The sequence below is a fragment of the Patella vulgata genome, chromosome 2, assembly GCF_932274485.2.
Source record: "Patella vulgata chromosome 2, xgPatVulg1.2, whole genome shotgun sequence".
NCBI lineage: Eukaryota > Metazoa > Mollusca > Gastropoda > Patellidae > Patella > Patella vulgata.
The window spans coordinates 70,789,156-70,816,020 of NC_065880.2; the positions used below are offsets into that span (position 1 = coordinate 70,789,156).

Genomic DNA, 26,865 nt, shown 5'->3' on the forward strand with positions numbered 1-26,865 from the left:
GAACTTGTGTTTGGAGATTATACATCACACTTTAATGACGTCATCAACACAAACAAAAATATCACAAGGAATCTTTTTTCAGAATAATATTTTATTTATCTAATTTGCAACAGGTGTAAGAGGCATACTATCAAAGCAGTTCTAATAATTTGAGTTCTTGTTCGTCTGTTCTTCAGAAGAGGTATTTTTATTTGTAGCATTATCTGATCTGTGTACAAGTCAAGGCAAAGAAAGGGCTGACAGTGACTATATTCTATTTCTTACTATTTATAGACAAAATTTATTTGGAGATTTCACAACTTTTTACATGGGTGATGTTGACTAATCCAATAGCTAAATAGAAGTAATAAACATTAATTAACTTTGGCATTCATCGACTATTGGTATGTTTATTATCAAAACTTAGTCAACAGGACTGGTATGTGTTTAAAATCACTTTGGCTGACTGAGGCTTATACTAAAAATACATTATACTCTACTAGTACTAGTACTAATTACTCACTAACACTGGGTAAATGATAAATGTATGTAAGTTTTAAAAAAACCGCTTCCTCATATGTGTAGTTAAAGCGGACACAAACTTTGAGTAAATCTGAATTAATTATGTTCTTATGGCCATCGATTTCTACAGGCCCTTCCTTAAGGGAAATGTTAAAAATTGTTTATTAAGCTTTAGTCATTGTTAATGTTCAGAGTTACGGTACCCTTTACTGACATGCAGATGTTTATTGTAGATGTGTTTTTGAAAATGTATTACTATTACTAAGGTAGGCCTACAAGTATATGACTTGGCTTTATTTTGTAGATTTTGATTTAAATCTCTCACGATGCCGTTAGAATGGTTATTTGGACGAAAGAAAACTCCAGAGGAGATGTTACGGCAGAACCAAAGGGCACTGAATAAAGCGATGAGAGATTTAGATCGAGAAAGACAAAAGATGGAACAACAAGAGAAAAAAGTTATAGCAGATATACGAACAATGGCTAAAAAGGGACAAATGGTTAGTTATGGACCTACATCCGAGTTTGCAAAGATATTAAAAAATCCCAGTAGGGATTTGGCTGTGGCTAAATAAGTAAATTAGAATCTAGTAAATGAATTAATGTCTTGAGATGACACCAGATACTTGTTGAGAATATTTTGAGGATGGGCCGGGTGACGGTCAATAATAAATTTATTTGAATCTGGCATGGTAATAAAGTAAGTTTAATTTACTTCGTGATACCTATATGGAATCTTTTTTGCTGGATTCAGTGTGATATCTTCTTGAACAAATTATCCTACACTGCACTAAAGTGACTACACTTTTTGACCTGTGGACGTTTTTCTTCATAAATTCTACTGGTTTCGTCATTTATGTCTAACTTAAAACTAATATTGCTGTCCTTGTAATTTTCCGTATGGTAACTTAGCAAAGCAAGATAGCACTGTGTATGAAATGTTAATTATTATTATGATTTAGATATAATTGTTTTTCCTCCCTAGGATGCTGTTAAAATTATGGCTAAAGATTTAGTTCGTACAAGAAGATACGTGAAGAAATTTATAGCCATGCGTGCCAATATTCAAGCTGTATCATTAAAGATTCAAACCTTAAAATCTAACAATACAATGGCGCAGGCCATGAAAGGTGTCACAAAAGCCATGCAAACCATGAACAAACAGGTAAAGTTACTATTTTATTAAGTTATAAACCTGACAAGCCTGGAAATAAGACACTGATCACTGATAAGTTCAGACACAAATTCAGACATTGTCAGGTACAATTTCTCTGGTGCCAGACATATTGTCCAGTGCCAATTTGTCACTTTTCATTTTTTTTAACCTTTTTAAAACACATTTGGCACAAAATAAAATATGTCAGGTAAAAGTGCAAGAGCTAATAAAGATTATTATTCCCAGACAAAAATTAGATTTATGATTTTTTTTTTTTTTTGCTTTATTGTCTCTGTTTATTCTACCATATAGTAGTAAATATTATAAAAAATCAAATGAAACATGATTGATACCTGATTATAATTCTGTTAATATGTAATTGTGTGCCTTTACTGATTTGAACTGTTGTGTGATTTACCACATGCTTTTATCATTGCATCAATCCATTTGTCGATATTGTGATATCATTATTGGCCTTGTTTCAGAGATTTTTTTTTTATTGTTTTACTTACCTCTTTCTTCACTAGTCCACCATTGGTTATTTTTATTTTATCGCAATGGTTTGTTGTAGTTAAAATTACCCCAGATTCAAAAGATTATGATGGAGTTTGAGAAACAATCAGAGATTATGGATATGAAAGAGGAGATGATGAGTGATGCTATTGATGATGCTATGGGGGACGAAGATGATGAAGACGAAAGGTGAATTTACATTTATATATTTATTTAAAGTGTAATAGGGGCTTGGGAGGCTGAAAGGTGTAACACATGCACTTTAGATCATAAGGTCTGTTGTTGAGTTAAGTGGCATTGTTTTGATTCTCATCTTGTACGTAACATTTAGTAGGGTCACTCCTCGTGGGTTTTCTCAGGGTCCTCTGGGTTCCTCTAAGTGCTAAAAACCCCAAAACGCATGCAAGTTTTTGAAATAAAACTCAGCCATATGTTAGTTCCAAAATGACCTATTTTGTGTTGAGTGTCCCTATCTTTTCAAAGTATAATTTTATGAATATTATTTTAATCTTAATGGTACACATATAATGACATCATGCATAGAAATTCCAATTAAATTTCAATCAATTTTCTGTTGACCAAGATTTTACTACTCATATTTGCAATAGCTGTCTTTGCTTTGAAGTCTAGATTAATGCCACTCTGATTGTTTAAAACCCTTCTTAAGATAGACAAAGAACCTCCTCATTGCTTAGATGATAGATCAAACAAACACACACCTAAATCTTTGTAGATAATCTGTAAATTATTTGACATTATTAAAGATTACTTCCCTTTTTGCACAACATTAACATATCTAAAACGATTGATTTACGCTCTGATATTATTTCAAGATAATTTTGTATTATATTTCAGTGATGCTGTTGTATCTCAGATATTTGATGAACTAGGTTTACAAATGGCTGATGATTTAAACAGTAAGTATCATCAACAGTTAACTGTTGTAGTGTACATGCCGTAATAGGCCACATTAAATATATAACACAAAAAAAAATTCTAAATGAAATAAAATGGGGTTTAAATTTCTATTTTTCAGCATACACTATGCAGTGTACTATGAGGGAAATTTTGCCCAGACAGATTGTTTTCATCCACTCTTTGTCTAATTCCAACTGCCAACCTTTTTTTGTCCCATCCAAATGACTAGACACTGCTCCTTGCCAAAAATTCTAAACGATTTAGTTTGACGAAGGGATTTATTCATAGTTAGGGTTTAGTTTATTGCTGATCAATAAACAAGTAAACATGTAAAATTGTGGACCCTCTACATGTATTTTGCATCATTTATAACTTGGGGGTCTATAGTTACATAATAATGAAAGACAAGTATACATATGGTGACAATACAAAATGAAATGAAATGGGGTTTAACGTCCTACTGTTCTGCTCCTATACTGGGCTAATGAAGATGGGATCTTTTATGGCATTCCAATGTATACACGGGACTTCGGTTTTTCTTCTCATCCAAAGGACTAGACAGCTGTCCTTGTCAGGCCCTCCGTTCTCCACTACTGACAAGGGGAAACCACGTCTGAAAATCCCGATGAACTTTCTCGACCAATGTAGGGATCAACGCCCGACCTCCAGACTAGTGAGCCAGCGTCTTAACCACCTAGCCACCGTGACTCCCTGGTGACAATACAACAGAAAGTGTTAATAGAATCAGAAAATTAAAAAATATATTTGCATGAATTTTGAATTTAAATCTGACCTGAAATATTAAATGGTCCTTATTCTAAGCTCCCTTGATTTTAAATTTGCTCTGTTCTCACGAAGAATAAAACATACAAGGACTACATTTTATAACTGAAAAGTTACACTATGAAATCAAATGGGGTTTAACGTCCTACTTTTCTGCTCTGATTGTTACACTAAGACTTCACTAAATCGTCACTGATTGTACCTGTACTGAAAACTTTGTTTACCAAGACTTCATAATAATTCTGTGCTTAAATTCTGTTAAATAACCATTTCTCATCAATGTATTGTTTAAAATTTCAAAACTTGAAAATTTGGAGGTGAAAGCTTTTGAGAAGTAATTTTGGGATTAAAAGTTTGCTGGGGTTTTTTTCCAAGAAAAAGATTAAAAATTTTAATAGGTTTCCTGAAGCAATAAAATAAAAATTGATGTGTGTTTAATATAACTTAAATTGATACCTGCCCTGTTGAAGGCTGCTATATAATAGAGAAGTCCTAGTGTATGGACAACCAATTTACTGACATGGACATGGGGTGGAAACTCCCACAGTAGCAAATGAATTCCATTAGTTAGGTTGAACAAATTAAAAAATGTATTTCCTTGTTCCTTTGACCAATTCAGCAGTTATTCCCCTTTATGAACTATCTTAGCTGGTTTATGTAGAGAAGACAGATGTAGCTTTTTCATTTGCATCAGAAATTCTTCGGTGTATTCCATGCAGAAAAGCATTAACAGGAGAAGAGATTTCTATGACTTCTTCTTAAAATTTATAATATACCCTATTTAAAATGCATCTTGTCTTGGAAAGTGTAAAGAAACCAATTATCGTGATTCAAAATTCAAAAAGTTTTAAGTTACATAGTAATGATCATCTTATATTATTTCCAGATCTTCCACAAACTGGTAAATCGCTAGCAGCAACTGGGGGCCCTGCTAAACAAGCTGTTCCAGCAGGACCAGTTAGTGATGCAGATGCTGATCTTGAGGCACGGTTAGAGAATCTACGACGTCAGTGAGAAGGGAGATAATAGCTAAAACCATAAACATTTAAAAATATGAATGACATGTCTTTCATATCTGATTCATTCGCTGAATTAAACATGCCCTGTACTTCATTTATTTTCTTGCAATATTTTTTTTTTTTATTTTTCTAATATGATGATTACTTTAAAAACTGTCAACTATTTGGATAATTTTACACTTGCCATGTATAAATTTAATACCAATCATGACCAGAATTAGTATTGGTAACATTTATTTTATTATCATGTAGTTATAACACAGGAATCCCAGGCGTAGAGAAGAATCTGTAGAGTCCTTTACCTACTTCTCCAGGAAATACAACACCTACTTGGCTAACAAGTATTTGGATTTCAGTGCCTGTCCTGAATTTTCCTTCATTGACCCATGGGCAGGGTTGTCCATAAAGGGGTTGTCTGTTTATTCAGTAAACGTAATCACCTTGAGAGATAAATTATGATTTAGATCAGTTTTAAATTTTAACAGTATACCATAGAAAACAAAATATCTTGTGTGGTCTCAATGTGGTGTGTTGATGAGGCTTTTATTAGAATATTATAATATGTATTTCTGGATATCTTTACAGAATGTTATTCTGCAGAGACAGGATACTTGTTTTGGGGATGGTGGGGGGGGGGAGTTATTACTGTTTTTGTAAAATGTAGTGCTAGCTAATTTAACAAAATGCTTAATCAGTCTTTGATATTATTTATTGAATATTTTGATCGTATTGTGCTTGTTGTCTGTTTTACTGTTCAGCAAAGAGTTTTGTTAATGGTCTAGTATAAATTAAAATTATATTGCCATCAAATTTTTTTTATACAGTGTGCTGTTAAAACTGATGAAATGTCAGTACTATTATAAGATATCTTAGACTTTAGACATCAATCATCGAGAATACTGTTTTTAGTATATTTATAGGCCATAAATAAGTCACACAGATGCTTGTCTGGTGCTGGTTTTAAGCGAATTTCTCCTAGTAGGCACCCTCAATTAGTCTTGTCAATTAAACCTGCCTCCATTTTACTCAACCATACCTTGGGTGTGCTGTGAACCTAGGGGCATGCCAAAAATAATTGGGCCCTAAGGCCAGCTCCATGCTTGTTTATGTAAATTGAAAGTAGAAGTTGTTATATTCATCTTTTCTTTTTTTAACTCACACCTATGGGCCAATATTATAGTAAACCACAAGTAACTTAGAATAATCCATCAAATGACATGGAAATTCTAATTTAACTTGAAGTAACTCCTGTCATTTTAACACCCCATTGGTGTGAATAATCACCCTTGAAGTTATAATTTGATGGCAATTGTTATTTGTTCTTAATGTATTTTGGAGGTTTAGTATTGTGAAAACTCATTTCTTTTGTGTATCTAAATTTATTTGTTAATCTTCATAATAGTGTATGTTGTGGATTTACTCACATATGTAATTGTATGTGTTACAGAATGGAGCCACCAATCAGAACATCATGCTAGATTTCAACCACTCTCATAAATATATTACAACTGGAAACAAGAAAACATAAGGTTTATTAGATTTGTTTACCACATATATTGACAAAAGATGGCTATACAAATGATTTTCTTATCAGTGACCTCACAGAGATAAGATAATAAGAGAATATATTGAGATTCAGAGTATTAAACTTTCTGCGAAAATTAAAGTCTTTTTTTTATTAGAACATGTACATACTGATAAATTGTAAATAGTTTGTATGTAAAATAATCTCTCTGTTTTATATAAATGACAATAAATGATCTATCATATATAAATGTTTTTTTTGTGGTTGAAGTCAATATTTATTTGCTGGGTGTGCATCTTGACCTACACCCCTGGGTCAATTTAAGGCTATCAATTTTTATCTTGAAATGATTGCCACTAAATGCCATGTCAACACAATTTGATTTGTCTGGGGCCAATTAGCACAGGCACTTGAAGGGATTAAAACATATGGGGTGACACCAGCTGCACTGTTGGTCTGTAGTAAATATTGAAACAACGTTCCGCAAGACAATAAATCCATTTTATTATGAACCTACTATTATTACTAGGGGGCGGGGGGTACCAAACTGATACCATGGCTGCCCTATAGAAATCGTATAAATTCAATGGTTAGAACTAAAGTTTATTACTATTAACAACAGCATACCAGTAGATGTATAATAGACAATAATAATTACAAGTAATATAATTGTAAAAAGGAGAAAGATTAATGTAAATTCAACTCCCAGGATTATATACCAAAAAATGCTAAGATTTAGATGGAAAATTCTATGTTTTAATTACATTTACATACAGTATATAAACTACGAGTACTTCTATTTTTACGGTAGATAAATATATAAACAAATACAAAATACGTCCAAGTAAAACATTAACCACTTTACTTCATTCTGACATACATTAAATCATATAAACTAGCTGTCTGCCCTCTACAGGCGTCTTCGGGTACTAATAATATATACAAAAAATTAAAATTTAACAATATATATACATTCGAAAAATAACATATTTCCAAGGCATTGGATTATAAATAATATCGGGTAATGTATAACTAAAGGTTATAACGTATATAATACATAATATGACATTGATTTACAACAAACGGCTGCCAGGAACGATACGCCCACATTTTGCAAGAGATGCACAGAGAACAAGCTAAAAACAAAAGCAATTTTTCGTACAATCAGAGGCCATAATCCAGAAAGTTATGGTCTGAAATGCGCAAATATCAAAAGGGAGTGAGATCGGTGGGATATAAAGATACATTTCAAGTTTCATCAAAATCGGATACAAATTGTGACCTCTAGAGGGTCCACAACCTTCGTATTACATACTTTTACACAATTAGCGTACAACGAGCGGCCATTTTGTTCGCAGTTTCATTTTGATTTTCCCGAAATACGAATTCAACCTTCATTAAGGTTGAATGGTTATATATTTAAACAGTTTTCAAAATCGGATAAAAAAAAAATGTGACCTCTAGAGAATCCACAAGCTAAAAGTGCGATTTTTCGAACAATCGGGTTCTATAATCCAGGAAGTTACGTTCAGATATGCGCAATTACCAAAAAGAACCCAAATCTTTGTGATATATGCTTAAATTTAACGTTTCATCAAAATCGGATAAAAATTGTGGCCTCTAGAGGGTCCACAACCTTGATATACCATATTTTTTACACTATTTGCGTACGAGGGGTGGCCATTTTGTCCGGCAATTTTTGTCCGATTTTCACGAATTTCGAACTCAACCGACATTACGATGTAACGGTGATATATTCGAACGTTTTTTTTTAAATTGGATAAAAATTGTGACCTCTAGAGGGACCACAAACTAAAAACGCGATTTTTCGTACAATCAGGGGCCATAATTGCAAGTTTCATCAAAGTCGGGTGAAAATTGTGACCTCTAGAGTGTCCACAAATTAAAAACGTGATTTTTCGTACAATCAAGGGTCATAATCCATGATGTTACGGCCAGATACATGCCAATATTGAAAAGAACAGAGATCGTTGGGAGATAAACCTATATTTCAAGTTTCTTCAAAATCCAATAAAAATTGTGACCTGTAAAGTGTCCACAAACAATTTGACGGACGGACGGACGGACAGGACGGACAGGGGTGACGGCATAATGTTTCCACACCTTGCACGTTTCAAGTCAGTAGCTTGAAGCGTATATATGGTATTAGTGTCAGTGGCTTGTGGCACGAAGTAACAGTATATTGTCGCATACATAATATATTATGTCAACGCTTGGGCGACATAATATATTGTGTTGACGCTCCAAGCGTGTTAGCATATTAGACCTGTAGACTCAGTGGAATGTACGCGTCATCAGAGCCATAGAAAGTGTCCCTGTAAATAAAAGAGGGCATCCTTATCAGAAAAAGGGCACCTGTGATGTCAGAATTTCAAAAAAGGGCACTTTTCTTTCGGATTAGGGTTAGGGTTAGGGTTAGGGTTAGGACACAGAAAAGAGAGAAAAAACAGAAAAGAAAAAAACAAGCATTCATTGGTTATCAAAGCGCCAATTAAATCTATCGTTGCAAGTTCATGCCTAGTCACCTCCATCCTAGTTCCAAGCGTTGACATAATATATTATATCGCCCAAGCGTTGACATAATATATTATGTATGCGACAATATACTGTTACTTCGTGCCACAGGCCACTGACACTAATACCATATATACGCTTCAAGCTACTGACTTGAAACGTATCGCCTTGTTTCCACTTGAAAATGTGGGTGTATAAAAAATTAAAATTTAACCATACACATATACATTCGAAGAATGATATATTTCCATGGCAATGGATTATAAATAATATCGGGTAACGTAAAACAAAAGGTTATAAATAATATAATATATAATATGACATTAATTTAAAAATTCATATTATCATTGATTCTAAATATATATTACAAGCCATTTCAATCAACAAACTATGATATAAATGTGATAGTTAAATAATGTGTGGTACGGACACATTAATATTACCAATAAAATAATATATTTTAATATATTTTTAAAAAATAATAGAAACAGCATACCAACTATTCTAGATTTATATAAGGATATTAATTACAAGGGCTACTTAAGGATAATAATTACAAGTAATGAAATTGATAAATGCGCCAAGTTATTATATACATTATAAATATAATACAGATTTTAAATGTCAAACTTTATGACATCCCACTTTACGGTTTATTTATTAAACATGGTTATAAGTTGTATTTCTAATCAATCATTTGGAGATAAGCGTATATGTCACAATTCCAATAATGTATAGTGGAGCGTATATTATATGATAATTATACCAACATTTGACTCTCTTAAACATATATTATGCATTAGCCAAATCTTCCTATTGCTGGTCTTTCTTTAAGCCTGAAATGTTATATAAACTATAAACTATTAACAAAACAAGACCATAATTAACTCATGATGGCATCGGATATTCGAGATTTTAACTAGATTAGAACGGTTCGCCGTTTAAAAATTTAATTTAAACATGGGAAAGCGAGCCTAAGTCTCGAATATACCAGTGTCCTGGTTACCACATTGCAAACAGTGATAACTTGGCTCAGAAAAGTAATTTAAATGAAATTTACAATATTTTCATTTTACTTTATCTATTTTTGAGCTATTATATCAAGAATGGTCAAATCTTTATCTAATTTTTACATAATGAATCTTTAAGTCTATTATTGGAGAACACAGAAATTCACATATTCAATTTACTACTACTACTACACTAACCAATATAAGACTTGCCGAAAACGTTGGTTCGCACTAGCACACAACTAAAACTGGTGGAAGGAATCAAGCGATAGAGAAAGCAACCCATCAACAATACACAACCACTACACCGATACCGCTTCCACCTTGGGCGATATGATGAGACACAAATGTTCCATGGGATGGTGAAACTGACTAGTTCAAAACGCATCGAAAAATATGACCTACACCAGCAGAAATGCAAGGTCTCAACATACAGTAACCAAAGCATGGATGAAAGTGACCGCTGGCAGATGGGCAATATACGCTGACCCTATCTAAAAATGCAGCACATGACAGGATGACAACAACAGAGTAGCCAAACACAGGGAGATGCAAACTATACGCTGACCTAATCTAAAAATGCAAAACATTATAAAAGCGGCGCTTAGTTTGATGGGCTGGGGACTCAATCTGTTTTTTATCTGATCATAATTCTATTCGAGTGGCCACTAATGGATCCCGACAGAGTAGAAAAATCTGATGCTGGGGGGGGGGGGGGGGTATCACCCGTATTCTCTAATGGGTAAGTCCTCCATGTATTGCATTGAAAGTTTAACGTCCTATCTGCAATCAATCAGACCAACATGTAGCTGCTATGCAAATATGTCAGAGCTTTAAGTATGTCAACGATGGGTGAAAACCCTGACTATGCTTCATGCCAGATCTACACTGACTTAAGTTGGCTAGATGTCGTCGCCTGTTCAATTGAGCCAGATTCAAACGCAATTATTAGTTTTTGCTTCCACTTAGAAAGCACAGATTTCTTTAAAATGAAGGACCACATAATGAAAACCCCTTGAGAAGCATTAAAAATTACAGACATATACTCTAAAGTCCAACTGGTGATAAAATTTGATATAACAGCTAGCAACCAAAACAGACCCGTAAGAACAGAAAGCTTTGTATAAATTACAATATTGTTTCGTTCACCAAATTGTTTTCCCTGTTGTTTCACACGAGAGATGGAGATAATTGTCCAAAAAAAGAAAACAACATTTAGGATAATAACGAGACATAGGGGTAAAACAAAACAATAACCAACAAGTTGTTTAGAGGATAGATAACACACATTACCCCCATAACCTATCTCCATTCCCCCTGACAACTGGACACTTGTAATAACTATACAAATTATCAGTATCACTGGTAACCCATTGGCATAAGCAGTGTACTTCAGTGTCTGAATACTGTGAGACAGGGCAGAATATCTTACCAGTTTCTGTAACACAAATACCTTGAACATGTGAAAGGTACACACATTCATCCATAGTGCCATACTGAGCCAGAGGTAATGGATGCTTATTCCAATACCTCTGCACAATATTTTATCTTGTGTTTGATCCAGGCCCGTAATTAAGATTAACTGGGCAAGAAAAAGATTTAGCATTAACCCTATGTTATTGATGCCTGGCTGTGTTCTCAGTTCTCGGAACATACCATACGTTATTAACGCAATACATATAGATACCAAAGAAAGGCTGATTAAAACAATAGTTAAATAACGAAGAATCCAACCATAGCTTGTGTAGGTGTCAGTGTACTCTACGGTTTCGTTACTGTGCGTAAAGTTGGTTTTATTAAGAAACGTTTCAAAACATACTCGAAGGTCATGCTGAAATAATGAAAACTCGTCATCAGATAAGGTAAGATTGAGATGTTTCACATATGCCACTTTATTATAGGCATCAAACTCTTTATTAGAAAATTCGATAAATGAACATGACATCTGATGGCTTAGTGGTTCATAGTTGGATTTGGTGGCTATTATTTCTCCGACCTGTGAAACTGGCTTATCTGAACAACATAACTTCGTGGTAATGTTTGAGACAAAATGTCGCATAATAGACTGCGCGTGAGATACATATGTATAATTTATTTCATGATCATATGATAAAGCTGAAGCTACGTATGTTCGACCAACACCATAGGAAAAATCAGTTTCAAGGTCCTCTAATGTGATGTTGCTGTTCAAGATAAACCAAACATTTATATATATGTAGGAAGAATCCCCGATCAACACTGGTTTCGAAGTAGTGACTGTATAATCAGTAGAGTGCATCATTAACGATGTTTTCATCATTATGTTCCTATCATTTGTTTAAAGAATGGAACCCGATCTCTGGTTGATATCTTTAAATCAATCATCATTTGGTAGGTATTACCCAATGCTGTCATATGATCATACTCACAATATCCACCTCTTAGTACCTTATTAGAGTAACACTGAATGGGTCGACATTTGTTCTAAAAGTAAATAATATAACAATAAATGCAGATGTAGGTAATTAGTAATGTGTGCTAAATCATACTTCCACTATCAATACAAATAATATACGTAAAAATCACAAATCAAGTGGTTTCTTTTTGTCTGAAAGGGGCCGTGAATTTAATTTAACCAGCGTCTCGAAGACTTATGGAAATGAATTAACGGGTATTGGGACACAATTGGTAACCAATAGGAATAACCATTACTTGCTGAAATATGCCTGTGATCTCTATATAACGTATTGGCATTTAATGTTTTTGTTTTTAATATCGTATTTTACAATAGATGCACGAAGTCAATCATTCTCATGACTGCACGCGAATTAATGATACGAAGGTTGGAAGGAAAGTTCTAAGCCTGAAAAGGATTGATCAACTGAGTTGAAACAACCCTTTCCACCAACAAGTACACTCATTGAATTAATCATAGGCATAAGAATTGCAACTGTAGTGTTATTATTGTTTTCGTAGCAGGCCATCTTGTGAACTTACCCATTGAAATCACCGGAAATGGACAAAACTGGCTTTAGGACAGTCACCAAGTACTTGCAACTGAAAGGACTAAACCCAACACAGATACATGGTGACATGATTCGCCGTATTTTTCCACAGTAAAGAGAGTTGGCTGCGGAATGTAAACGTTGCAGAGAAATCCTTGACCCGCGCCTAGAAGGCCATCAACAGCAACCATTCAAGATTGCTGATCGACATTTGACCACTCGACATATTGCCAATGTTGTGGGCATCTCTCCTAAGGGGGCTGACCACATTATGGTAAACGAAGTAGGAATGACAAAAGTTTCTGCAAGATGGGTGCCAAAACTCTTGACAGCAGATCAGAAACGTGTCAGATTACTGAACCCCCGCGACAATCTGAACCGTTTTGAGGCAGATCCTGATAATTTTTTGGCCAGATTTGTAACCATGGATGAGACCTGGATTTATCACTTTCAACCGGAATCCAAAATTCAATCAATTTCCTAGTAATGATGACGTCATGTCAGTTGTAAACACATTTTTTTGGGTGGCTGAAGAAAAATTCTTCCTGACCAGCATCCGGGCCTTGCAAAACCGTTGATAAAACTGCGTACACCTCGAAGGGGACTGTGTAGAAAAATAAATGAATACAATCAACATTGTACATGTATTTCACAGATAGACTTAGAACTCTTCAGCCAGCTCTCGTATACCACAATGGTAGTACCAACGTAACATTGTGGTGTTTAACTCTCATATCATACTATCAATGACACTATAAGAGAGCATAGTTAAGGTTTATACCAGGGGTCGAATTCAAAAGGACCTAGTTGTGATTTATATAAATGTTCAGTGATTTTACTCTGTCATAATTTTGCATCTGAAATGCGTAAATATATATAATATCCATCAAATTTCATTTTTCAGTCTTTATGGCTCAGACACTTGTTATGTATTTATATAATTTCATGTATGGGCACCAGACCTACGCTATTAATAAACAGTGTAATGCTATACTTTTAAGATACTTACCGCTCGAATATCCATCCAAGAAATCCTTCCGTCGCATTTCACAAGCTGATCTGTGAAATCAACTAGAGTTTTCACAGGGATGAGGACACGGGATTTAACCCCATAAGAAGCCGCAATCCAACCATTGCAAATGGCGCAATACACGTTCCTGTAAACTTTACCGTTGTCTACCTTCTGAACGAGCAAAAAGTATTTGGTACAACTGTCAGAATATCTTTGGTATAATGCTGGGAATTTCGGATCGCACTGAGAAATTATTGGTTCCGATCTCCGAATATCACAGTATCTCAATTCTGCAAATTGTGGTGGAACAATGTTATCTTCGCAGACAGCCTCATTGTACATATTGTAGTTACATTCGCCTCGAATATTCCAGTTTGAACATGAAGTTTCTTTGTTAAGAAATGCGCATTGATTGTTGACGTATGTTTTGCCAGTTTTGCGACAAGAAACGGGTAGGACCGTATAGTCACAGTTTTCTAAAATCCCATCTTGGCGTTTATAGTTAGCAACCATATAGAAACCATCACCCTGTGATAGGTCTTTAAATCGGAACTTTGAATCGACCTCGGTTGCGATACAGGTGAAATCCGACTGTATTTCCTTTGTATGAAGACCATTATTAATCTTTATATCAACACAACAGTCTCCGTAAAAAATACATTCCTGGTCACACATACAACGAAGACAGTGCAGCCCATCGTAGTTTACATCATTATTATTTTCAAGACATTTTCGGCACCCAAAGATGGAGACACCCTCCCCTTGAGAAAAGATTAGTGACAAAGTAACAGATACAATATAAACTTTCTGAAATTAAAAATAAGATAAATTAGTTTTCAACGGTTCAAGAGGCGCTATCACTGTCACCAAGACAATAAATGGAATTATTTTCAATATTACTTTAAAATAATCATAGACTCGCCTACTTAAAATCCGATCTTGCTCAAGGCGATGTTGTACTCAGTTGTACTCGTAAATTGTAAGTAAAAAAGTTTATATAACAGGGGTGACACTATATAAAGTTCTCTCAATTATTGCATAGCGATAATTGCTGTTGTTAATATCCGGTACAAATTTTAATTTGCCCGACAGAGATCCTTTTCAAGAGAACTGAAGCTTAAATACATCTTGCCCCTTGAATATATACCTTTCTCCTTGACGAGTACTTGTGACGTGAGGAACCATGCCAAAACAACGAAACAAAATATGCCGAAATTAAACAAAATACATTTATACAAAAACAAAAGGAATTAACAAAATAATGAAAGGAAATCTAGTACAAGGAAACCAGAAGAGAAAGGTCGTTGCCCATGTGCGTCCACCAGTGCTTGAATTTATTACTATGCAACCCGAACATGATTAAAGGCACAAAAGACTACTACACGTATTTATAAGCACACTAGGTTGTTAGTTCACAAAACATACCTATTACCATAACCAACATTACTCAAGTAGCTTCATGTCTATCTCTTATGGACCTGAAGATTGACCTACGATTACACACGATATGAACACGTCTTCTTATTATTGTAACATAAAGCAATTATAATTTTACTGGTCTGGTGGGAACTGAAGCTCACCTTCATGGTTTTTATACGGAAGATGTGCACATTCTTATTTTAGTAATCACAGTTACAAAACAAACTATCTGTTGGAAACACATGGTAATGTGGGGATTCATTAGACCTTAAAACTATTAATTGCCTAAAATAAATACTAATATCCATCGTTTGCAACAAAATATTATTTTTTTTTTTTTTTTTTTTTTTTGCAAACAAAACGCACTATGGGTGTGTGGCATTCAGATATTTAGATTGATCTGAAAATACCCAACGGAGCCTCTTTTGGTGTAAAAGTGGCCCTGTAGAAAGCAGCAGGCGGGAGTGAAAGCCCCACAGTGAGTCGAATAAGGTTAAGATCTCTGGGTCAACCAATGGAACTGTTGATCTTGCCAGAACTCTTGACATGCCCATCGAAAACCACCGCTAATTGTTTTCAATGGTACTAACAAGATTTCGCAACAAAGTCGCATAACCTTGAAAAAATTAAACTTCTTATTTTCTCCCTACTAACAATTCTTAGCCTTTATAAACCTATAACGGCAAATCTCTTTGTTCTGTGGGGTATATTCTATCCTAGAAAAACTTGCGGTCTGAAAATCGAGGGCGGCTTTGGATATATACAGGGGAATTTGCGGATAATCTTCTGAAAATTTTCTTTAAACTTGTAACGGGTTATTCTTCCAGAGTAGGTTTTTTTTCGATAAGAAAACATGATATAAGCTTTTTCTTACAGTAATTCTGGGATATTCTCATTTTGCGTACATGTAAACATAGGCAAAGCAAGACAAGCAAGATAAAGTCCTCGACTTCGGTAATGCTGGGGAAGAAAGACTTTAAAAAAAACCTCGACAGTAAAATTTGGGGTTATTCTTTGAAAATTTTTCAATAAAAACTTGTAACGGGTTATTCTTCCAGAGTAGGGTTTTTTTCGATAAGAAATCATGATATAAAGTTTTTCTTACGGTAATTCTGGAATATTCTCATTTTGCGTACATGTAAACATAGATAAAGCAAATTAAGCAAAAAAAAAACCTGCCGGCCTCGGTTTTTCTTTTTCTCCAGTCTTTATTCCCCAGCATAACCTCAGTCTCGTGCTTTATCCTACACGTAATGACTCACATTCACGTGGGCTACGAATATCACGAATCACCCCGAATAGTGCCGAATCTAAATTCGTGACGATTTGGCAAAAAATTAAAATATTCGTGGAAAATCGGGAGTAACCACGAAGCAGTTACGAATAGTACACAAAATTCGTGACGATTTGGCAAAAAATTAAAACATTCGTGGAAAATCGCGAGTAACTACGAAGCAGTTACGAATAGTGCACAAAAGAGTTACTATAATTCGTGGATAATCGGGTGAAAAATGTGTCGAATGTCAAGACAGGGTTACGACCAAGGTAGGAAATGAAGTAATAAGCCGAATTCCTTACGAATATACCGAATTCAATACCATCCCCACGAATAAATGAAATGAAATGAAATGGGGTTTAACGTCCTACTGTTTTGCTCCGAACTGGGCTAATGAAGACGGGTCCCCACGAATAGTGCCGATAAAGGTAGAAAAAGGTTATGATATTCGGCACCATTCGAGTGGCAATTCTGCGTATTCCTGGGTCCCTAAACGTTATAAAATCCCACCGATCGCTGCCGAATCCGTAATTCGTCCTAGTCCTGGTAGATATTGTCACTCGTCTCCTGAAACTTTTGTCGGGAACGGATAGGAGGTGCTTATTTTGTCCCGCTTTCGCTTGGGCTACGAATGCAACTACTCGCCCCTAATCCAAACTTTTTCCGATTCATAGATAAATCGTAAATAATTCTTTTTTGGTTCTTACCTATTCGTATTGCCGTAGCTCTGCCACGAAAGTTTTTGTTCATCAAAAACGTTTGCGGCCCGGCCCGTCTACGAATTTGGTCTACGAAATAGCCCCGAACAGGCACAAATGTCCCGAATCGGCCACGAATCAACTGGCGCCAAAATGGGATGTTGTGCTGATATTGATTAATTAAGTAGTCGTCTATGGTATCAGGATATATGTTTTCGGGGTGCAGATTCCATTTCTGCCGTTTACAATTGTGTAAACTGATCACATGTTAACATATTTAAAATATTTCTAAAATGGTCGTCATTTATGGCGGAACGTTTTCTAAACACTCCAAATCTGCTATGTATAAGCTTGTAGCATGTTCCTGGAAGCCAGTGCCGTGTTTTACCCATTACATATATTATCCAACAATGAAAAGTTCGATCGCGTTGTAGTAGTTGGACTCAAGTCTGATTTTAAAACTTGGTGGCGCCATCTAGACTTTCAGTTTATGTTGTCTGTCAGTTATAAATACAAAATTAACGATGGTTAAACATGTGAGACTTACAACTTTTGAAAATGTAATTATTAAATTAAAAAGTAGAACAGAAATGTATGATATTATATATAAAGCGGTATACAAAGAAATAAAAACAAGGACTGGAAATGAAATAGTAATACATGCTATAAGAAACCTTCGTGGCGTAGATTATATTATCAACTGACCCCAAGCTGCGTGTGGAAGGAGTAATTCAGAGGAATGTTGTTGCATTGGAAAAACAAACTATATCACCACTTAAAAGACGACGTTACCCGTAATTTATGACATCTCTGCCATCACCATTGAAAGAACTGGTGGCAGCGATGTCAAAGTAGCCGGCCACGTCGTTGTGGAAGTGGTGACAAACTCTATGTTTGCAACGCAACAGCATTCCACATGCTCGTTCCACATTCAGCTTGGAAGTCAGTTGATAACATAATCGATACTAGTGAGGGCTTCTTAGCAAGTATTTCATTTACAGCCACGTCCCCACCACTTGCCGCTAGGCTGGAACTTAGCCCCTGGCCACATGCTTGCTACGCTGTTACGACCTTTATGTATATATAGGGAAGATCCAGAACATCGTCCGTCAGCTCCAGTTTAGCGTCCAAACAGGAAACATCAAGAAAACTAAAAATTGTTCTTGATTGCTTGACTTTTAGTTGTTCTCGGCTTTGAAATTAAATGAGGGCGAGTGAGCATGGCGCAGTCTCTATAGGCAAGGTGAGAGAGCGTCTCACGCCTGGTATGTACGCCACGAGAGTGTGGTGAGAACGTATCCGGGACTGGTCTGAATGCTAAACGCGAGATCTTGACCGTAAGATCTTGACTGGGGCGTACTGGGCGTAGTAAACGCTTGGTGTGGTCGTGGCAGGAGAATGAGGGCGTGTGTCAATTTCTTGCCACGTTTATTGGCGCAAGGCCAACGCTGCCATTGTGCTCTCTTTGCCTTTATGCCAGGAAACAGAGTGCATAGGTTTTTCTTTCACAGGAAAATCGATATCAGTTCAGTGATCATCTCGGATTAGGAATTTTTATCGTTGGATAGTATACCAAATGGGTACGACACGGTACCAGCTTTCAGAAATGTGCTACAAGCTAATAGCCTACTTAGCAGAAACCCGTTAACAACGACACGTAAATAAATGATAATAATATGTTTAGAAGACGTCCCGCCATCTTGGAAATATGCTACATTGGTGAATATACGACCATTTTACGTAGTTGTATATGGCAGAAATCGAATTTGCGACCCGAAAAAAAAAGACAACTTAATCGAAATCAGCACATCGTCCGATTTTCACGCCACAAGTGGCGGCAATATTAAAAAATATGCTAAATATGTGAACATGTGATCATTTTACAAGGTTGTAAATGTCAGAAATAGATTCTGTGCCCCGTAAACATATATATTGACACCAAACACTACTACTTAATCGATTTCTGCACATCTTCTCATTTTCCCACCCAAAATGGCCGCCATTTTTTAAATATGCTAGCTATTCGAACATGTGATCATCTTACAAGGATGTAAATGACAGGAATGGAATCTGCGACCCCGAAAACATATATATTGACACCAAACACTACTACTTAATGAAAATCAGCTCATCGTCCGATTTTCCCACCAAAAAATGGTCGCCATCTTGGAAATACCTTTATGAAGTTATGGAAAAAATCTGAAATATTGTCATGACCCCTTTCAATACTAATACAGTGCCAAATCACAATTGATATGTAGATAAGATTATAAATAAGTTAAAAACAAAATATAAGTCGGAATATTATCGCAAAATGGCTGCCTTCAAATAATGGCGTCCCATTCTATGAAGACCTGCTCACAAAAAATGTCAACATTGTTTTTTTGTCATAAAACATCAAAACCTACAGAATAAAGCTTGTTTCGCGATTTCTAACCGAAAAGCCGACGGATTTACATTAAGGATCGGACTAGACATAATATTGATTTGATCTTAAAGGAGCTAAATCGCTAATATTTGGGACCTAGAAATTGACACAAATGGGTAGGTAGCAACGCATATAATAATGTAATCTGATTGTATATGAACTGATTTACATTTAATTGTTTCCGTTTTGACTCTAATTTCAAATCAGTTAGGTCCAGCGAAATACGGCATCTCAACCGAATAGAAATTTCTAGCGTCTGGTTATTCCAGTCTATTGCGCATGCTCTCCAGATCAGTTATGGCGTCGCCGTATGACATGAGTTGTGGAATATGTCTAGCCACGCTCTTTCTGGTCACTTGTTACAAATGACGATGAAACGCACTTTGGTATACGATTCGTGTACCAATGGTAAAATGTTTATTTTGTCTTAAATATTTTATATCAGAAGCCTACCTTTTCCCGGTAAGATAACAACATCAATGTTAATTTGAACTGACAAATAATTCGTGTTTTCAACGTGTAAGACTTTGGATGATATTGAGTTAGAGACTTGGCTACTTTAATCTTTATAACCAAAAAGCATTTGATTGCCTAAAAAAATATATGCAAAAGTGAAATGAAAATTTTGACGTATTTCGTCCTACGTGGTGCGGGTAAAGCAGGTTTGGGAAATCAACCATTGCATTGGGGGAATTTTTTAAATCGCCGTGATCAGTCTGTATTTCACAATGTTACCTCGACAACTCACGACAGCAAATAATTGGCAAGAGGAATGCTTGGGTGTCAACGAGAAAGACTTCACGACAATTGGGTTACAGCACCTCGACCATTTCTTAGAGGATTAAAATCTGGGTGTCCACTGTCTGTATTGGACAATGGGACCTCGACAACTATGACAGCGAAATAATAGCAAGTTATTGGCATGAGGAATTCTGGGATGTCAATGTGACGTAAAATAACTAACATATCTGATACTTTCGACAACTATGACAGCGAAATAATAGCAAGTTTTTGACATGAGGAATGCTGGGATGTCAATATGACGTAAAATAACTAACATATCTGATACTTTTTTTCTCTGGGTATATACTAGTTGGTCCGTATAGATGAAACTTTTCACGGCAGCAGTATAAACAAATGGACCCTAAAAATGACTCACCCTGATGGCCGCCATCTTGAATTCCACAATGGTCACCAAAATAACCTAATTTTGTCCAGTTCTCCAATTCTACTGCATTCCGAAGAGGACATCAAGTCAATACCCATGTTAATTAATATCAAACCTGCGTCTATGGTTCAAATAAATTAATATAATGCATTTGCCATTAATACTAAATGTCGGAGGGGGAATGTTTGTAGCTTCAGCATGTAGATAGCTCTCAACAATTTTCAACCCACCAACAATAAGGCTGATGTCCCCAGCCGCAATCCCAAATTAAATAGATGACACATATTAGCTTTTGGTAGATTGTCTTTCCACATCTTACCAGCGACGCATATTGCTACATTGCACGACAGTTGGGTTATTATCCGTCGACAATAAATCAATTCTTGCGAAAACATAAACAAACTAAAGGCATAAAGGACCGTGCACGTTAAATCTTCTACTTTAAGGTCTGATTTTTGTCTTTCTTTGTTGGTTCAGTTAATCAAGATTGGATACCTTCCAGAACGTAAAATAGTTACTGTCTGTTCCAGGTGGTAATACGACTCAAAAATTGTTTGCGATAAATTGCCAAAACATTGTGAAATAACTGGAATGGTCATCCCATTGCTTTCTGTCTTGTGAGAATTAAATTCAGGTCAAGCTATATAGCGTTTCTCCCTTGAAAAATCGTAGTTTGTTGACATCTTGATACTGAAAACAGCCATGTTTGGCATAGTTATCTGGAAGCGCCTAAGCGGGTTAGCTATAAGTTGTTTTGCCCTACTTGGATGTGTAGGTGGTTGTTTCAGCCCAGTAGAATATAACTCTTTTGAAAGCGTCATTTACTGGATCCCAGACCACGGTTGTTTGTCCCACTGACTTATTTAATTTCCCTCCGTCCGAGGGTTTGACTGTTTGATATCGATATAAACTACATATAAATTTTAACCTGCTATTGTCCTGACACATGATAGAATTTTGGAAGCATGTTGCAGGACATACTCAAAAATAACCACTGGCTATGGCGGTTTGCATAGTTATTCAGTGGCTTAAAATTTACCTTGAGAACTATCTGAAATTTTAAACTTGAGCTAACATGGTGATCAACTAATTTTCTATAAAACTACTATTATAAAATATTATTTAGACAGGTATTAAATCAATAACACGGCATACATGTAAAAATAGTTATGTTTCAGCTCTTCTCATTTACAAGGGCAGCTAAGAATACCGTAATTCTGGGTCAGTCGGATAATTATTACCCACTTTATACGCTAAAAGCTAGACCTAGGACGGAAGACAGTTTAAGTAAATTTGTATTTGATATGTATTGACAGCAGGGGCGTACATAACGATTTTGTTTGGGGGGTGTTTAGCCAAAATGCGACCGACTGATGCACATACCCCCAGTACGAGTGACGCAGTCAGAAGCCGCGCATCACAGGTGCGAGTTTTCTAGGGGCCATGTGCAGAGCGGGTCTAGAAGCTGGGTATAGGGGGTGAGGTAGGGGTGGTTCCAAATCTAGGGTGCCATCCACAATCCCACCCCACAATGAATATCAACAAAATACTGGCTATAACATTAAGCGTCCTAGTAGAACATAGACAGTATTGTATAATTATATAGTTGTTCGCCGATCGTTGTCTCGCTGGAAAGCAGTTTTATTGACATAAAGTTTATGTCATATATGATGATTGTGCCTATAACACTGAGCACCCTGAGAAAATTTTGGAAAATTTGAGTCAATATCCTAGCACTTTAGGTCATTGCTGGGAGAAAGTCTTATGGACGAGAGGACCAGAAATGTGAGCCATTGGGACATAATCTCGAGATCTGCCTGTCAATTCGCCTGTTTTGCAAGAGTTGACATAACATTTGTATAGTCTGACGCCCCACGACCCACACACCAGTATAACTGAGCAGTTCAGTAGAACAGTGAATATGAAAGTGCTGAGACAGTATAAGAAAACAGAGGAATAGAAGAATAATGTTATAACGGAATCGAGCGCCGCAGGCGCGAAAAAATTTCAGATATGTAACCGAGCTTTTAATTTTTCGGGACTGGGCCTGGAAATTTTAGTCATTGTCATGGCAAATGGAACCAAATTCTCGCTAACGAGAGGATAAGAAATGAGACAGAATCTTGTGGCCTGTCAATTTCGCCTATTTTGTAATTGGTTGTTTACCTCATTAATTCATTTAGTCTGAGACCGACTGCGGTGAGTACTTTTTTTGAGACAGACTATTTTTTTGCCATTGGGGAAAAACATTTCATAGAACAACATACTCACAACAGAATATGAGTGACAAACATTTTTTCAAACATGACAAGCAGACATGGTTATTTTATACTATAGTTTTGTGTGACGTATGCAATTTAGGCTCACGGATTCACGCAAATACATAGTAGCCTATTTGGGATCTATTCTGGCATTGTTTTTTTACCTCATTAATTCATTCAGTTGCTGATGCATAATTTTGAGACCGACTGCAGTGACTGCACTTATTTTGAGACCGACTATTTTTCTCCCTGGGGGAAATTTTGTTCACAGACAAACATACTCACAACAGAATAAGAGTGAAACACAACATTTTTTCAAACATGATAAATTGACAAGGTTATTTTATACTAAAGTTTTGCGTAAGTAGCGTGACGTATGCAGTGAGCACTTATTTTGATACCGACTGCTCTTATTTTGCGACCGACTGCACTGATTTTGCGAACCCCCCCCCCCCCCACATTTACGCCCCTGATTGACAACCGATCAGTACATATATGTCAATACGAAGTTTCAAGCAAAAATTTTGAAAACTAAAACGTTTTCTAAAATTCCCGCATTCCCAGACTTTGCTCTCAAACAGAGCACCTATAAAGTCTCAAAACAAAATTCTGAATCATTTTACACGATACATTTATTCAAATTTAAATAAGACCTTTTACACCAAATTACGTATTTCGCAGTGTTCGCATGATTCTGACATGTGCCGACTATTCAAAGTATTTTATCCTTAAGTCACTCCAAGTGATGCAATAAGCATTTTTCTGCGAAATAAGCAAGGTGGAAACAGAAAAAAAACCCATATTAAACCGAACAAAACCAACATTGTTTCACACAAGCTTTACAGTGTGAAATCCTAATAAGTATTATTGTCGCGAAACAAAGGGACGAATTCGCCTTCACTAGACATTTCTAACCGAATGCACCCAATTTGTAAAGTACCTGTCTAAGCTAATGCGATATGCAAGTGTTCCATTTAACGCAAACGTAGTTGTAATTTTTATGTTCTGAGAAAGTGACAATGTCGAAAGATATGAAATTTACAAGAGATACTGGATTTTATCGGACTTCTAGTCATTTAGGCCAAGGGAAGAAATCAAAGGAGTGGAAATTCCAGGTATGTCAGCAAGTTTTAGCCATTTTAATTAAAAAATGAAAAATTGTCGGAGTATCAGCTGAAACAGACAGTAACATATCTGATCAAACACTACTGTCTGAACCATCGTAAATTTAAAATGGATTTCTTTGATTATGAACAAACGACTTAACACTACTGTTTGAACCATCGTAAATTTAAAATGGATTTCTTCGATTATGAACAAACTACTTAACTTTCGTCACGTGTGTCAGACACACAGGAAAGTTTATAATAACCAAAGTTAAGTAGTTTGTTCATAATCGAAGAAATCCGTTTAAGCTTTCCGATGGATCAGACAGTAGAACTCATGGGCGTCACACATTGGAGGTCCCGGAGGGTCCGCCCCCCAATTGTTCTGAATTTACTTGCCCCCCCCCCAAAAAAAAAAAAAAAAAATTAACTACTATTTATTTACAACAATTATAAGGATTATTAGGATTCGATCTGTATAAAACCTGTACATATCCCAATATGTTTTAGTTTAACTCGTAAAATATGCCAAAACAGTGTTTACGAAGACTGAAACTTTAAAAAAAATTTATGGAGGTGCCCCCCCCCCTTTGTGGGAGGGCGCCCCCCCCCCCACACTTCCCCTATCGCGCTACATAGGTTTCTGCGCAGCCTCATTCCTCGGGCGTCACAGATTGTCAACATTTTATATAATTTCATTTGCGGCCCCCCCCACCCCCCAATATATATTTCACGGCTACGCCTCTGGTAGCACTATATTTAAATAGGGTGTATACTTTTTTCTCTGCGTATATATTTTTTGGTCCATATGGGTTGAATCGGTATAGTTGAGCGACTAAGTAGTAATATACACTAGAATCGTTCACTTCTTGAGTAAAACATGAAACTTTTCACGACAGCCGTATAAACAAATGGCTCCTAAAATGGCTCAATGGCTCAACCTGTTGGCCGCCATATTGAATTACAAAATGGTCATCAATATAACCTAACTTTGTTCAATTCTCCAGTTCTACTGCATTTCGGAGAAGGAATCGAAACAATAGTGTCTATACATATGTTAAAATATCTAAACCGCTTTTGATGTTCAAATAGTAATAAATAATATAATGCCTTTGACATTAAGACTAAATGTCGGACCAGAATATATCTAAATATCGCGCACTCCCATTGCGTTGTAAAGAAACGATGGTTATTAATAATTGTATGAGATTATTATCAGTATGAAATACATTCACACAAATCATGCTTTACAACAAATTCACTTTTAGGCAATTTCACTTATTAAAGGAGGAATGTTTATAGCTTCAATTTTCAACCAGCCAACAGCGAGGGTGTCAAAAGATGATACATAATTATTAATTGTACATTTATCTATTTTAAAAGTATCGAGCAATCAAACTGATGTGAGAAAATGCTCTATAACTTTCATCAAATTGAACGACCATTTAGGTACAGAGAACTTATTGACCCCTAGCTGTTTTTTGAGAAAATATATGATATATGTATTGACTTTTCAACTCTGTTAGTCACGACTGTCTGTGTTCTAATTAAACCTGTAATTAATCCCATATGTCCTTTGCAAGCTACATATGATCTGTGTACAACACCCGGCATGACTTCAAAGGAAATACGAGGTGGTCAGTTAATCATATCATGATCAGAAAAATAAACAATACCATATAATATGATGATGACTCTTATTTATTTTCCCTGTTGTCGGAGGCTATATATCCAGGAGTTTACTAACAGTAAGGAAGACTTGGAATAGAGGTCCTTCTAACTTATGTGTATTTCATGTTCTTAATAAAGGTCTTATAATTATGATGATCTTCTGTTATCTGTAGTGTTACACTGATTATCTAAGCAGAAAATGTTCACGATCGAATTCAGTCAACATTTTGAAGTATCTGATAGTGAAACTATACAATGAGTTTCATCACTCTCCATGGGTTTGAATCCTGAAGCATCGACAAATGAAATTGCTTAGTTCTGCTTACCTTAAGCGGAAAATGTTAATCATTGATCTCAGTCAAGAAATTCACCTAATGAACATCTACACCATGTTTTGAAAGTCTACCTCAATTAAAAGTTGTTATGTCCCAAAGTCTTGAGCAATCAAATTGCTTATCGCTACTTAGCCTAAGCAGAAATTCTCATTATCGAACTTAGTCAAAGAATTGATATAATGGATTTATTGTGTCCAAAATGAATGTATTGTGGCGATCAGATAGACGCATTTTAATTATGGAAGCCTATTTCGACCTTTTCATAATCTCGACTGAGGAAGCGTGATGTAGAGAAGTTGAGGGAGCGAGAAGTCGAGGGCGCGAGTGCGAGAACCCTTTTTGCACTCTCGCCTTCGACTTCTCGACTTCTCGACCTCGTCTTCTGTAGCACCATGGGCCTTCTGTCAGACGTGTAAAGCGGGCGTTGGAAAACCGGTCGCCATATCCTACGTACGACACATGCATCTTTTCTTACTACATATCTTAGTAGCCTTGTGATCGTCTAGTATTTACACTTGTTGTCTTTGCCTCCCCTTTACGTTGTGTA

General features: G+C 35.9%; 2 protein-coding genes across 2 annotated transcripts; one reads left to right on the forward strand and one right to left on the reverse strand.

Annotated features, from left to right (window-relative positions):
- The first annotated feature begins 23 nt into the window (after window positions 1-23).
- On the forward strand, window positions 24-6,670 carry LOC126810612 (charged multivesicular body protein 2a). The gene is made up of 6 exons (XM_050535785.2): window positions 24-181; window positions 806-1,001; window positions 1,487-1,666; window positions 2,229-2,359; window positions 3,026-3,087; window positions 4,758-6,670. Exons 2-6 carry the CDS (start codon window positions 828-830, stop codon window positions 4,883-4,885), a joined length of 675 nt encoding a protein of 224 aa, XP_050391742.1. The 5' UTR covers window positions 24-181; window positions 806-827; the 3' UTR covers window positions 4,886-6,670.
- LOC126812560 (uncharacterized) lies at window positions 6,393-11,614 on the reverse strand. Its single transcript, XM_050539016.1, has 3 exons — window positions 11,544-11,614; window positions 11,093-11,291; window positions 6,393-6,398 (listed from the first exon to the last, which is right to left on the reverse strand). Exons 1-3 carry the CDS (start codon window positions 11,612-11,614, stop codon window positions 6,393-6,395), a joined length of 276 nt encoding a protein of 91 aa, XP_050394973.1.
- Window positions 11,615-26,865: the final 15,251 nt, after the last annotated feature.

Bases quoted from the DNA above. Each gene is read 5' to 3' on its own strand.
- LOC126812560 (XM_050539016.1), bottom strand. From the start codon at position 11,614: ATGTTCCGAGAACTGAGAACACAGCCAGGCATCAATAACATAGGGTTA. The intron at 11,292-11,543 runs GTTAATCTTAAT...AGTTATTACAAG, and splicing joins CTAAATCTTTTTCTTGCCCA to TGTCCAGTTGTCAGGGGGAA.
- LOC126810612 (XM_050535785.2), top strand. From the start codon at position 828: ATGCCGTTAGAATGGTTATTTGGACGAAAGAAAACTCCAGAGGAGATG. The intron at 2,360-3,025 runs GTGAATTTACAT...ATTATATTTCAG, and splicing joins GAAGATGATGAAGACGAAAG to TGATGCTGTTGTATCTCAGA. The intron at 3,088-4,757 runs GTAAGTATCATC...TATTATTTCCAG, and splicing joins AATGGCTGATGATTTAAACA to ATCTTCCACAAACTGGTAAA.